Source organism: Crinia signifera, chromosome 2, assembly GCF_055691185.1.
Source record: "Crinia signifera chromosome 2, ASM5569118v1, whole genome shotgun sequence".
Taxonomy (NCBI): Eukaryota; Metazoa; Chordata; class Amphibia; order Anura; family Myobatrachidae; genus Crinia; species Crinia signifera.
In genome coordinates, this window is record NC_139218.1 from 347,695,460 (window position 1) to 347,708,502 (window position 13,043).

Consider the following 13,043-nt stretch of genomic DNA (forward strand, 5'->3'; position numbering starts at 1 on the left):
TTATTGGGAAAAAATTTTAATTAAATTTATCAAGATTCCAACAAAATGAGAAAAAGCCCAAGAGTAGTAATTTTATTTGCTCATCAATGCAATCTATCACCTACTATTCTGTTACTATCAGCGAATTGTAACTTGTATAGAGAAATATCAGGATTTTGGTATTTACCGGTAAACCCTTTTCTATGAATCCACAAGGGACACTAGAGTGAAACGTACAATGGTTATAGATTGGCAGTCACTGGGAGCTGGCACTTTAAGAATTTTTAAATATGGGAACACCCAGCGTTTCATAGGCATTCAACCACTGGGTGATGGGTGCAGGGTTGATAGTTGGTTTAAATGGTAATAATGTCCTTTACAGTAGGACTACAGGTCCCAGCAAGCCTGCCCCACATGCTGGTACTTGGGAGAACCACAGGTACCAGTATGTGAGGCATTAAAGACCCACCAGTACCTATAGCCCGCCCCCCCCCCCCCCCCATGGCTTTAGCAGCACCTTCATCTGGAGGCCAAGCAAAGGAGAGCTTAAAAGGCTGCCGCTTACCAGGGCTTCAGCTTCTTTATCTGTGTTCTTCGCCTGGTGGCGGCAGCCTTTCCAGCTTTTTTTTGTATGGCAGCCACACAGGGCTTGTTCTTCAAGAACTCTTCCTGCTTCTCCTTCCCCATCAGACTGCCTTCCACCTGTCTGGAGCTGGCTAATATAGCCAGATCTAGGGGCCGCGGGGCAAGCAATGATTGGCATGGCCACACTCATTTTGAATTCTTTCTACACTTTTTTTTCTTGCAACTGCATATACTACTCTGGTGCAGCTTCAATGCTGAAGAACAGCACCATCTCCAGCAGCGTTAGCAGTCTACTAAACCATCAGCCATTAACATGTGCTGCTGAAGAAAATGGCTGCCGCTGTCTGAGTACCGCCAGGGCTGCTGGGAGCCAGGAGGTAGTCTTGTAAGCTATCTCCACTCCCCACAATGGTGCTGCTTTGTAAATCCCGGGCTACGGACCGCTGAGGAAATTTAATAAACAACATAATGCCAGGCCTCCCTCGAGTCAGGCTCCAGGCACTATACTTCCTAGCTGCCTGTGCTGGCCATATGTGGTCAGGTAAAGGGGTCCGTGCAGCATCCATGTACCCAGAGGCTGTGGTTTCGTCGCCAGAGACCCCTGCGCAAACTGCAGGCAGGGGTCTCCAGCAGAGACTCCTCCAGCAGCTGTCTGTCCTCCACTTGCTGATAACAGGTCCCTAACTAATAACTAATGCCTCTCGGGAGGAGCCCAGAAAAAAAAGCAACCAGCTCCAGAGGGCACTAATCAAAGACTGGCTTGTAGGAGGGAAATAGAGGGAGAAGAGCAGTCACAATGATTAAAATTCTTAAAGAGCCATTTAAGTTTCACTCCATTGTCCCCAGTTGGATGAAAAAGAAAAGTTCTAAAAATGTGCACAAAATTAAAGCAGCCAAAGAAGAGTTTGTCCTTAAAATTTGTTAAAACTTTATTTTTAAATAATCTTAGAAATACAGATTCAAACACATGAACAGAAAACAGATTTGTGGCAGAAGTGAGCATAATAGTGAACAATAAGAAAGCTAGGACAGTCTTCTGTTGGCCTGGGTAGTACACAAACACATGGACAGGAATGAAATAATACTCTTTAACCTGAATTGTACAGATGTCTCCTTGCGCTAGTAGTCACGGTAAACATTATGCATGAGCGCCATGTGACTCTGTAGTGCCGCATTTCTTTTCATGTGACTTTTCCCATTAAAATGCATCTTAATAAAACAATGCTTATAGGATGCAAAGGCAACTCAAAATAATATGCGTCATGCCAATATTGTAATATATGTGCGACCGCTGCTGAATCTGTATATGAAATACTATGTTAGTGTTTTCCAGTTAGAATGCCTATATTATGTGCGCAACCAGGTCTGTATCTGTATAAGAAATTGTTTGTTAGTGTTTTCCAAATAGCATTGCTATTTTTCTGTGTTCGACCATGACTATGTTTGTATACGAAATGCTATATTTTCCAGTAAAACATTGTAAACTAGCATTTTGAATGCAGATAAAGCTGCAGTCACACATAGAATAAATGCATGTGGCATATAATTTTAATCATCAAGAGCTGATTGTGTGTCGTATAAGCATCATTTTGCAAATATGACGCACTGTAACAAAATAACTTGCACAATAAGACACGGTGCTATGAGTTGTGCCACGGCATGGTGTGACTAGAAGCGCTGTTTACTGTGCAAGGAGCCTAGAAGTATGTGGACACATCTGTATATGTGACAACAACAGATTCCAGAATAAAAACAAACAAAACAAAATGTCCGGTTAAATGCCAAGTGATTGAGCTGTGAGTGTAACTAGTTACTAGTACAGACTTTTGCAGTAGAAATGGAACCTAGAATACAAGAGGCGCATGTACATTGTAATAAATAAAGGTTCACCCTAAAGGCTAAAGAGATCCATGTCCACATATTAAGGGGAATTCTATTCCTCGGCAGAATGGTACATCCTGCCCACTGGCCTTGCAAGTTTTCCATGGCACCCCATAGAGGTGAGAGGGAAAATGTGTGACATGGGCACTACCATAACTGCCCGATGTGTTACCAGAATTAATTTCCCACATCGTCCCTGCAGACATTTTTAATTTTAATAATTAAAACTGTCAATTTATGTAAAATTAGAAGTCTACCAGCAGAATGAGGAGACGCTTTATCAACTGCAAATCATTTAGCTCTTTGGTACTTTTTAAATAATCTAACTATATTTCACAGTGCATTTATAATCACAACATAAAAAGGTGCAAATGTTAAAATAAAACTTATCACCAAAATATATATATATATCTGAAGGGGTTTAACGAATTTAAAAGCATGTCTGGAAAGATTACCAATGCTGTACATACACTTTCCTGTTTATTACACATGGATACTTAATTTATTTACAATATTTTAGAATCTTTTTCTGTCCTGGATTTGGAGCTTCAGGATGCTCCTATGTTTAAGAATTTGTTTAATTTGATTCATAACAATATATAGGCAATACTTCTAACAATGTACAAAATAACGTGTCACTGTATTGTAGAAAACTAACAACTGGCAGAAGATTTAGTAAACTTGTTACAATTGCATATCCGTTTCTCTATCATTAGGGTTCCTGGTCTGCTTGAGTAGTCACAACTGTATATTTGAAGAGGCCCACAGTTCTAGACATTACAAATCATTATTTGACATAAAACTACCTCACTACAGTTAACATCAACAAAATTCCAAATGTACTCTAGTGTAGTGAATGGTTCAGATATCAGTGTTATCTAGCAATGTGCGCTAATGTGCAAGTGGCAGGGGTGCACGGTCATACATTGATGCCGTTGATTAGGTTTAAGTCCCACTCAATACACGGAGTTAAATATTGATGATTTCTATGGTCAAACCAATCAATTGTGAAGGGAACAAGTTGCATTGGCAATGGCACAGCACCTCTCATGCCTTGCGGTATGCTCGGAGTCCAAATTCACACAATTTTGATCTTGTGGCCCTATGGGGCTGCGAGCAGTTTGTGCGAGTTCAGGCTGCAATAAATGGTGTGTATTACAGACATTGTATTTGTAGGCAATTGGATTGACACAATAGATTCTACAGCAGACATGAAGAACTGCAATTCAGTAACGTTCCAAATGTTTGGTTGCAGTAAAGCTGCCTCGTGACCTTACAAAAACAGTGGTTCCTATAGGAACCAATCAGATACTTACTGTTATTTTTCTAAATCTGGTAAGCTAATATGGGTATAGGAGGCGGTTACCATCACGGTGGATGGGATGCCAGCAGTTATAATACAGATGCTGGTATTCTGACTACCGGTATTCCCCCCGCTGTAATCCATATGTACAGTATTCCTTGGGCAATACCAGTGTTTTCTTTACACAAGTTTTCCCAATAGATTACAGTATTTAGGAATATTTGGAAATATGGGCAATAATGCCAATTTGGTCCGTCTCAGTCCAGCTTGCACAATGTGTTGTGTGGATTTTTAGATACAGTTTCTAGGTCAAAAGGTCGGCATGCATTTTGAGGGTTTTTTTTGGGTTGTCAATGTCGACATGGACCCGCAATTGGGGTAATGCTTCTGGTTCAGTGACTCGCTACCTGAAAACCTCATATCGATCTGGTCTAGCTTTTTAATGTTGACCTTTGGACTAGGTCGACCTGCAACAATCGTTATTACCAAGTGATGGCGTTACTCTGTATACAGCAATATCTCCATTTCTATGCTGCCTACGTAAAACTAAATTCAATAACTTGTGTAATGAATCAATACATATGATATATGCAACCAATATCTCTATATTATCTGATCATTATGTGTATATTTCTCACTCAGGGGTGAATTTATGAAGCTTGGAGAAGTGTTATCTATCCCCATAAAGAACGTTATGAGCAAGGTGATAATGGTTCAGCCAATCAGCTCTTACCTGCCAATTTACATATTGTAGCTGATTGGCTGAACCATTATCACCTTGCTCATAACGTTCTTTATGGGGATAGATAACACTTCTCCAAGCTTCATAAATTCACCCCTGAGTGTGCAATTGGGATACAAAATTAATTTTTCCTAACCAGAATTACCCCTCCCTTTTAGCAACTAAGTGACATCACAATCGGATTGAGCAGCTTGCCAACAAATGTGTTGTGTAATGAAACATCATGCAGTAGTGAGGTCTTTTAATAAACCATTTAAACAACCCCCCAAAAAATGAAGACTTTGAAAATCCCAGTGTGCCTCATGTAAAAACCCTGTCCTAAATAGAACAGCCGAACAGATTACCAACAGGCCACTAGTCCTGAAATGTCTCAGTTACAGTTCAGTACCTATGTAAGAATCCATGCACAATGCACACAGTAGAATGCTCATCACCCGTTAGTCCAGGACGCGTACATTACCGCGTGCAATCAAACCGTTCTGTGACATGAGCACAACATCATAAGGCACTCTGAGACTGAGCTAGCAGCAAACACAGGCACAGTACTGCGGTGTCCACCGAAACACAGGACCACACACACATTTCAGGTATACTAAAGCTGCCACAATTGAAACAAATAAACCTGTTTGGTGAACAAACGGTATGTAGATGTCACTGAAACCCCCTCTGTGAATACACAATGCAGATGTGAACGATAACATTTCAGACAATACTGAAACAATGTGACCAGATCCAATGAGATACTAGCTAAAAGGTTATATTTACAATGAGAGAGAGACTGGCAGAAAAATACTTTACACATCACAAAAATATCAGGTCAGGGTTCCAAGGTATATCTAGACGGTGGCCCCAGCAGACAGATGACACTTTATAAACTACCTACAGTACACACAGAATCTGAAAGGCCTGCACCTAGTGAGATATAAATACAAAGCACATTGTCAGTAGGCGTCATCGTGCAGTTTTGAGAAGAAATAGAGGATTTGGGAATAGTGATGATTTCCAGTCTTTAGAAAATCTGCTGCTCAAACAAAATCTTCTCAAAACCAGCTGGAGGTGTGTGATAGAACTCGCTGAACTGACAATCCAGGATCGCGCTGTCATCCACTGGAAGACGGAACAGTTGGTTAATAGAAAACACTGCCGATACAGAAACACAGGACAGCTGGGAGACATGCATCTGACAGACCTACTGCCATGGATTATTGTTCCAAGTCAGCTATATGGGTTCTGAGTTTGTTTGGAGGCATAAGGGTGATCAGCTCTGATTGTGAAAACACGTAATAGACTCTGGACCTATGGATTTTCACTAAGTTTAACCCATTGAGTGCCAAGTGAATTTGTCAGAATTGGTGTGAAAATTGCCAAACATTTTTATTCATCATCATGACCTGTAATGTTTAACTTGTATAGGAAATATTTTTTTATTTGAATCTATATAACAAATGTGACCGATGCTGGCAGGAGAGTGGCAGTGGATAGAACAAGCTTAAGGCCCCCATACACTGAACCGATTTGGTCAGTTTGATGTCCTCTCTGGTCTGATGCGCGGTCCCATGCGCATCGGACCTGTGTTGGGTGGCCAGACCTGCTGGCCATCCGACCTGGGACCTCTCTCATGGAGGTGAGACAGGTGGGAAGCAGAGACGCATGCAATCCGTCATAACAAATTGTGATGGATCGCATTCGTCCCTGCCGCCTGGGAAGGACCCGGGCGGCTCGTAGGGTATCGGGTGTTTGTACACGGCTGTGAGACATCGCAGCAGTGTACGGGCACCTTAAGGTTTATCCTGTTGTTCCTTCTGCTGGTTGGCTCTCTCTGGGACGTCTATCTAGATGCTACTGTTCAGATGAGCTCTACTTATGGAACACTGTATATTTACAGCGTTTGTATTTAAATAAAATGTTTTTAAAATTATCATCTTCATTTTCCAACCCATAAAGATATCCTATATGGGTGATAAAAAACTCACATAAGGTATACTGTTGACTTAATTTCGGGTAAGTGTGCATCTCAGTGCTATGGTGTTATTTATAGTCTGCTTCATATCATATGGTGCTAGGAGGTGCTTTTTGGTCTAGTTCTTCCAGATACTAGACCTGTGTGAACTACAGCAGCAGTGTGCAAACGTCACACACTGAATATAGACATGCCAAATATAACTTTAATCAGCCAAAGCTGCTTGTGCGTCCTATTTGCCCCTTTTGGCAAATAAGACGCTATTTAAGGGCGTTTTGCAAATAGGACACTGTTTAACAGAATAGGTTGCAAAAAGACATCTGGTGCTACTGAATCACACGGAGCTCACGTGTTATGTATAACAGGACTTGTATCACATGAAGAATAGATATATGTGGACATCTTGTACAGGAAAATGTTCTAGAGCAGCCACCAGAACAGAATTGCACTAAAAAGCTGTTTGGTTTTATTTTTTCTCCTATTTTTATTCTCTGAATTTCTAATTTGCATATTTGTGAATCTGATCCAACATAGTGAACTGACAACCCACTCGACAGTAGAGCTACAGAATGATCCCATAACAGCTACCTTGATCTTTATTCTATCAATGAGACAGAACATAGTGAAAAGGTCAGCCCAATTATCAGATATTACTTACCATACACAACAGGATACACGGTTCCTCTTATACCAGACGCAGGACAATGCATATTCTTTCCATTTAGATAAACATTTAACTCTACATGGTCATAGGTGATACCCTAAGGAAACAAAACAATATCAGTTTTCATATTGATAAAAAAAGGTAAGAACTTAAGAGGCCCCCCCACACGTTGCAATTTCCTGAGCGATGCTAGATTGGTGAGAATGGTTGCCAATATCGCTCAGCACACAGTGTGCTGAGTGATCCATCAGAACACTGGCCCTTACCAGTGATTATCTAGATTTATCCAGCATGCTGGATATTAATCACTGCACATCGCTATAGCTATGGCACCTACACACAGAGCGAGGTAGGGGCATTTACTAAGTGATCTAGTGAGATCGCTTTGAAAATGCCCCATAATCGCTACATGTGTAGGCCCCATTACTACTGACCTAATCCTCAATACGATGCATAATGCATATAAAGTTAAACACAAGCAAAATGTGCAAAAACTAGTTTTGATTGTGCAAACGATATAAACAAACATTGACGGTCAACTATATAAAATGCTACAAATTAAAATTAAAATACTGCAAAATCGTGAAAATTGTCACTGTTAATATAATAAAAATGTGTAAAAATATTGCACTTTGATTATATTCCACCAGGTTTTCATTCTTAGAATATTACTCCTTAACTGTATTCAAATGTCCTATGTGTTTGCCTACTATATACAGTACAGCATATATTGGGCAACTAGCACTCTAACCTTCACTTTGTCATGCTTTATGAATTCACAGCTGAAGCATGGAAGCACGTGTGTGTAATGACTATACAAGTTTACAGAAATGTGCAGCATAATTCACCTGCAATTGTTTAAGGATTTTTCTTGATAACATAAAACCCTAGGTGCCAATGTAAATGATGAGCATCAGGGACTGTATATTAGAAATTGTGTAACAAGCGATACAAATAAAGGGAGTGTAAAGATATATAGTTGCAATAAGGACACGGAGGATAAAGCACTCAGAAAAAAAAAAAATTCAGTACTGAGGTTCTGCTCTCCCAATCATATAGAACAGAAGCACCATAGTTTCTGATGGGATAAAAGATTTTCTAGCAACTTTCAGTAGCCAATTACTACAGGGCAGGACCACAATAAATCATAAAGGGAGGTTTCAGGAGCAGTGCTTCTACATTAACAGATAGTGAGAAAGTTGAGACTGACAAGAGATCAGACCTGATCGCTGGGCTGCTAATTTGCAGAGGCCTGAGATCAGGTAAGTGCTGCGCAGCTGGAGTGAAATCTCGCCCTGTGAAAAAAGCTTGCGAAAAATATTGCAGCAACTCCATTCCCAAATCACCATCAAATGATTTTTCTGTATGTGCATAATCCAGGACTTACTCGGTGGGTGCGATAAAAACAGGCTGATTGGGGCCGAAGCAGACGTCACACACCCTCTCTGAAAACACCTGGATACATTTGCGTTTGCCCAGAAAACGGGCAGTTACCACCCACCAAAATAGTCTGTCAATCAGGTTGCAAATGGCTAGCGATAAAAAAAGTAGCAGGATTTTATTGCAGGATGGCCTTGCGCATGCTGTACACATGCACAGTTGCTCAATTATTGCCTGGCCTGGAATTCGCAGCCGTGCAATCAAGTCTGAATACCCCCCCTTTGTCACCGAATCCATTTATAGGCAACCTCAAATGCCAAACATTAGGGGAAAGAAATAAAAAAAGATTTGTCTTTATTTAGAAAGCAGACAACGTCTGGTGAGCTTCACAAGGCTACAGAGACAAAAGACGGCCATGCAGGGTTATTGATGTAATAAATGCCGTTACTCACCACTACATCACCCTCCTGAGGAAGGCTGTTTGCTGGCAGCCTGCTCTTCTCCTCATTGTTATGATAAATGGCCCCATCATTTCGCATCACTAGGCTGTGCACATCTCGACCCAAGGGGGTCTGATTTAAGTTGGCTTTTTGAGTTGCAACGCCAATACCCCAGATACCTGTAAAGGCAAGAGAGCATTGTTTTTTTATGTCCGCAGCTTCACATAGCTATCCTGGTCATAATGTTGGGATTAATGCTTTGTACGGCTACAAGGGAACCGCACTTGTTATAAGTGTAAATAAAAGGAAATGCTAAAACCTTCTTGTTATGTTAATGTGATATTTTTTTTTAACTTTCATTTCAGTAGCTTTATTGAAAAATGACTAGTTCCCATGAAGAATATAAAATTCAAAGGCGTCCTCGTACATTATTGCTGCACTTGTTCCAAGCAGCCCCTTTTGGTGTGCCAGGTCCTGTGCAACTCAGCTACCAATGGGAGTCTTCTTGCCAAGAATGTGTCTTAGTCACATCATGATGCAGCTACAATGCCCTGGGAAACTCTATTGACTAATTTGATATATGACACTTTTATATCTGTGTGCGACTGAGGGGTACGTGTACTAAAAGGTTCTAAAAATTAAAGATGGTGATGTTGCTCATAACAACCAATCGGATCCCATCTATCTTTTTCTAGGATACAATAGAGAAATGATAGATCGAATCGGATTGGTCCCTATAGGCACCATCACCTCTTTATCAACCCCCCTCCCCCCAGATTATCTGAATCTGTAAGCTACAGCTTTTTTCCAATACAAGTTCTACTATGCTCTATATACAGCCACACACAATATACAAGTCACATATGAAATGAATTAGCAGTTTCCTGGTGCATCCCAGCCACATTATAGTGTAAAATAAGATGTATAATTCCAGCAGAGTTGTTTACAAGCTCACCGTTACCAGGCATCTCATGCTGTGCGGGACCTACAAGCTCACCGTTACCAGGCATCTCATGCTGCGTGGGACCTACAAGCTCACCGTTACCAGGCATCTCATGCTGCGCGTGACCTACAAGCTCACGGTTACCAGGCATCTCTTGCTGCACGGGACCTACAAGCTCACGGTTACCAGGCATCTCATGCTGCGCGGGACCTACAAGCTCACGGTTACCAGGCATCTCATGCTGCGCGGGACCTACAAGCTCACGGTTACCAGGCATCTCATGCTGCGCGGGACCTACAAGCTCACGGTTACCAGGCATCTCATGCTGCGTGGAACAAGATCACTGTTACCAGGCATTTCATGCTGTGTGGTGCATGAGGACGTGATGTATGAGGACACATCTTTAAGTATGACGTGAAATATTAGTATTTACATACAAAGCCTGATGCAAATTTGGAAGTAAATCAGATGCATGTTGGTCCAAAAATGTGTGCATAGAAAAAGTGTGCACATTCACACATGTGCAGAGTTGCATTTCTCTAGAGATGTAAAGTTCTTTTTTTTATTAAAGCAAAACATGTGATTTACATTTAAAACTTTTTTAATAATTTTAACCATTGTTTGCAGGGCCATCAGGATACAAAGCTGTTTCTGGTGATACTGACAGGGTGTCATCAAATTCAGGAGGGTTGGCCACACCCCCTCAAAAAAAGTTATTTTGACATTGACATGTGCGGAGAAGTGGGCTACTGTAATAGGAGGCTGGGCTACTAAGTCCTACTCTCACTTATCACAGAATGGTGCAATTTGCTGCTACTTTGTGAATAGAAGACATTAGGTCATTGCCAATACCAACCTGTAGACTGAACTTTAAATTCAAAGTAACTCTTATTCTGATGAAGTGGAGCATTGGCGAGACAAGCTCCGGTGCCACAGATCCTCCTACCGTTCTTAACAATCACGACATCCGTCCCTGCAATCAGACAAATTCAGCCAAAATCAAATAAGTACTAGAAGTATAAAGCAATACTTGTGCAGCAAATCACATCAATTAATTAGCTAGGGCTAAAGCAGTGTATATTATATAGTCAAAATTGCCTAGCAAGTTAGCCAGAATCGCACCTTACGTACATGGCTTTTCCCCTGAGGGTGACAGCAATGCGTGGCGTCACTACCGCCCAGCAAAATAGACTATACAGACAAGGCAATTCTGACTATGCCGCACAGTGCAGTGTAGCTGGCCTATGGCCAAATCACCCATGGCCTTAGTCAAAATCTCTTTACCTATTCCCATGTATACACCCCTTTAGACACACTGGAAGATGAGCTTCATGTCGGGTGCTTTAAGCTTGGACATCTGCAATTTACTTATATGGTACATCTGTATACACTAACATGCTGCACAAATACAAAGCACAACTGTAGTGGGGATACATAATAGGAGGTACTGAATAGAAGAGTATTAAAGGGCTTGAAGTTCAATCGAATTTTAATAGTTTAACCTAACGAAGTTCAATAGAATTTTAATAGTTTAACCTAACAAAAATAGATATAAATAGTTATTCTAGCTAGGTCTCCCCTACCACCAGTGCAGATTATAAGCCTAGACTGTGCATTACCGTGCTGTTCATAAATACAAATAGGGGCGAAAAAGCATTAATGCCACGTCCATGTCTGTATGCTAGATGCCAAAAACAACTAGAGAAACCACAGAGGAAATAGTGCATTACAGAGAAACATCAATCTTGCATGGCTCAGAGGAGACCATGAGAAAATGGCAGACATAAATTTCATGTGCTAACTAGGGATGCCAATGCTCAATCCAAGGATTCCCGGGATTGACAACCTTATTAAAAAGAAGACATGCCCCGTCCCCCACACCGTCCACCCAGCTCATTTACTTACACGGGCGGGAGGGCGCCCAGGACAGACAGCAATGGTGCTTCCAGGAGCGAGCAGGAGGACGGCAACAGCAGCAGAGCGAGAGGGCTAACCGTCACACTGCAAAGAGCCGCACGCTGGGGTCAAAAACAGCCAGGCAGCATCTGAGCAGGCGCTCACACAATGCCTGACATTAGGGTGGCCATACATCAACAGATCGATTGTCAGATTGGGCTGGTTTTCCAGCATTTCAAAGCAAATGGTCAACTGTCATTTGCTCTCATCCATTACCAGGATTTTGTTCCAACCAGCCCGATCTGACAATCTGTAGATGTATGGCTGGCGTTAGACTGCACATGCAGTCTAATACCAAAATCCCAGTATTGGATACTCCAATCCCAAGATTGATATCCTGGCAATTTTGGGGCGAACCTACGAACTGGTATGGACAGAACAGTAAAGAGCAAGAGAAAGTATTCCCTGGTTTGTTTGCAACATTTATCAGCAGATGCGTTCAAAAAGATTGTTATATACCAGCACAAAGGGCCTGATTCAAACCTGATTGCACATCTGCAAATGTGTACAGCAGGTGATTATCGATACACTGCGAGCGTACTGCCCTTAGCATGCATGCGCGGGGCCATGCTGCAGTGCAGTCCTGCGACTTTTTCTATGTGCACGCCCCTCACAAGTTGATTGACAGGAAATAGTCATCTGGTGGGGGGGGGGGGGGGGGACCAGACGTTTAATGGGATTGCTGCGAAAAATGTAGAAAGCCTAGGAAAACACTAGTTGAGCATTTTAGGAGAGAGTATATGATGTCAGCTCTACCCCAAATATGCCTTAACCCCTTCATGACAGAGCCAGTTTGTGCCTTCATGACAGAGCCCTTTTTTTCAAATCTGACATGTCTCACTTAAGTGGGGATAACTTTTTTTTGCTTTTACTTATCCTAGTGATTTTGAGATTGTTTTCTCGTGACACATTGTACTTCAAGTTAGTGGTAAATTTGGGTCGATACAGTCTGTGGTTTTTTGTGAAAAATACCAAAATATCGTGAAAAAATGGAAAATTTAGCAATATGCAAAATGTTAAATTTTCTGCTTGTGAGACAAATAATCATACCACTCAAAATAGTTAATAACTAACATAGACCATATGTCTACTTTATGTTTCCATCATTATTTCAACTTCCTTTTAATTTTTTTGGACACTAGGAGGCTTACAATATGAATAGCAAATTCTCAAATTTTCAAGAAAATTTTCAAACACTGATTTTTTTAGG

At 41.3% G+C, this 13,043-nt stretch overlaps 1 protein-coding gene across 1 annotated transcript in view; it reads right to left on the reverse strand.

Annotated features, from left to right (window-relative positions):
• Window positions 1-4,534: 4,534 nt before the first annotated feature.
• The window catches only part of SPRYD7 (SPRY domain containing 7), a 16,918-nt gene continuing 8,409 nt past the window's right edge, over window positions 4,535-13,043 (reverse strand). Inside the window, exons 2-5 of the mRNA XM_083169694.1 lie at window positions 10,734-10,850; window positions 8,947-9,113; window positions 7,109-7,211; window positions 4,535-5,597 (exon numbers count right to left, since the gene is read on the reverse strand). Coding sequence (XP_083025820.1) covers window positions 5,500-5,597; window positions 7,109-7,211; window positions 8,947-9,113; window positions 10,734-10,850 — 485 coding nt within the window. The 3' untranslated portion in view covers window positions 4,535-5,499. The remainder of the gene's footprint in view (window positions 5,598-7,108; window positions 7,212-8,946; window positions 9,114-10,733; window positions 10,851-13,043) is intronic.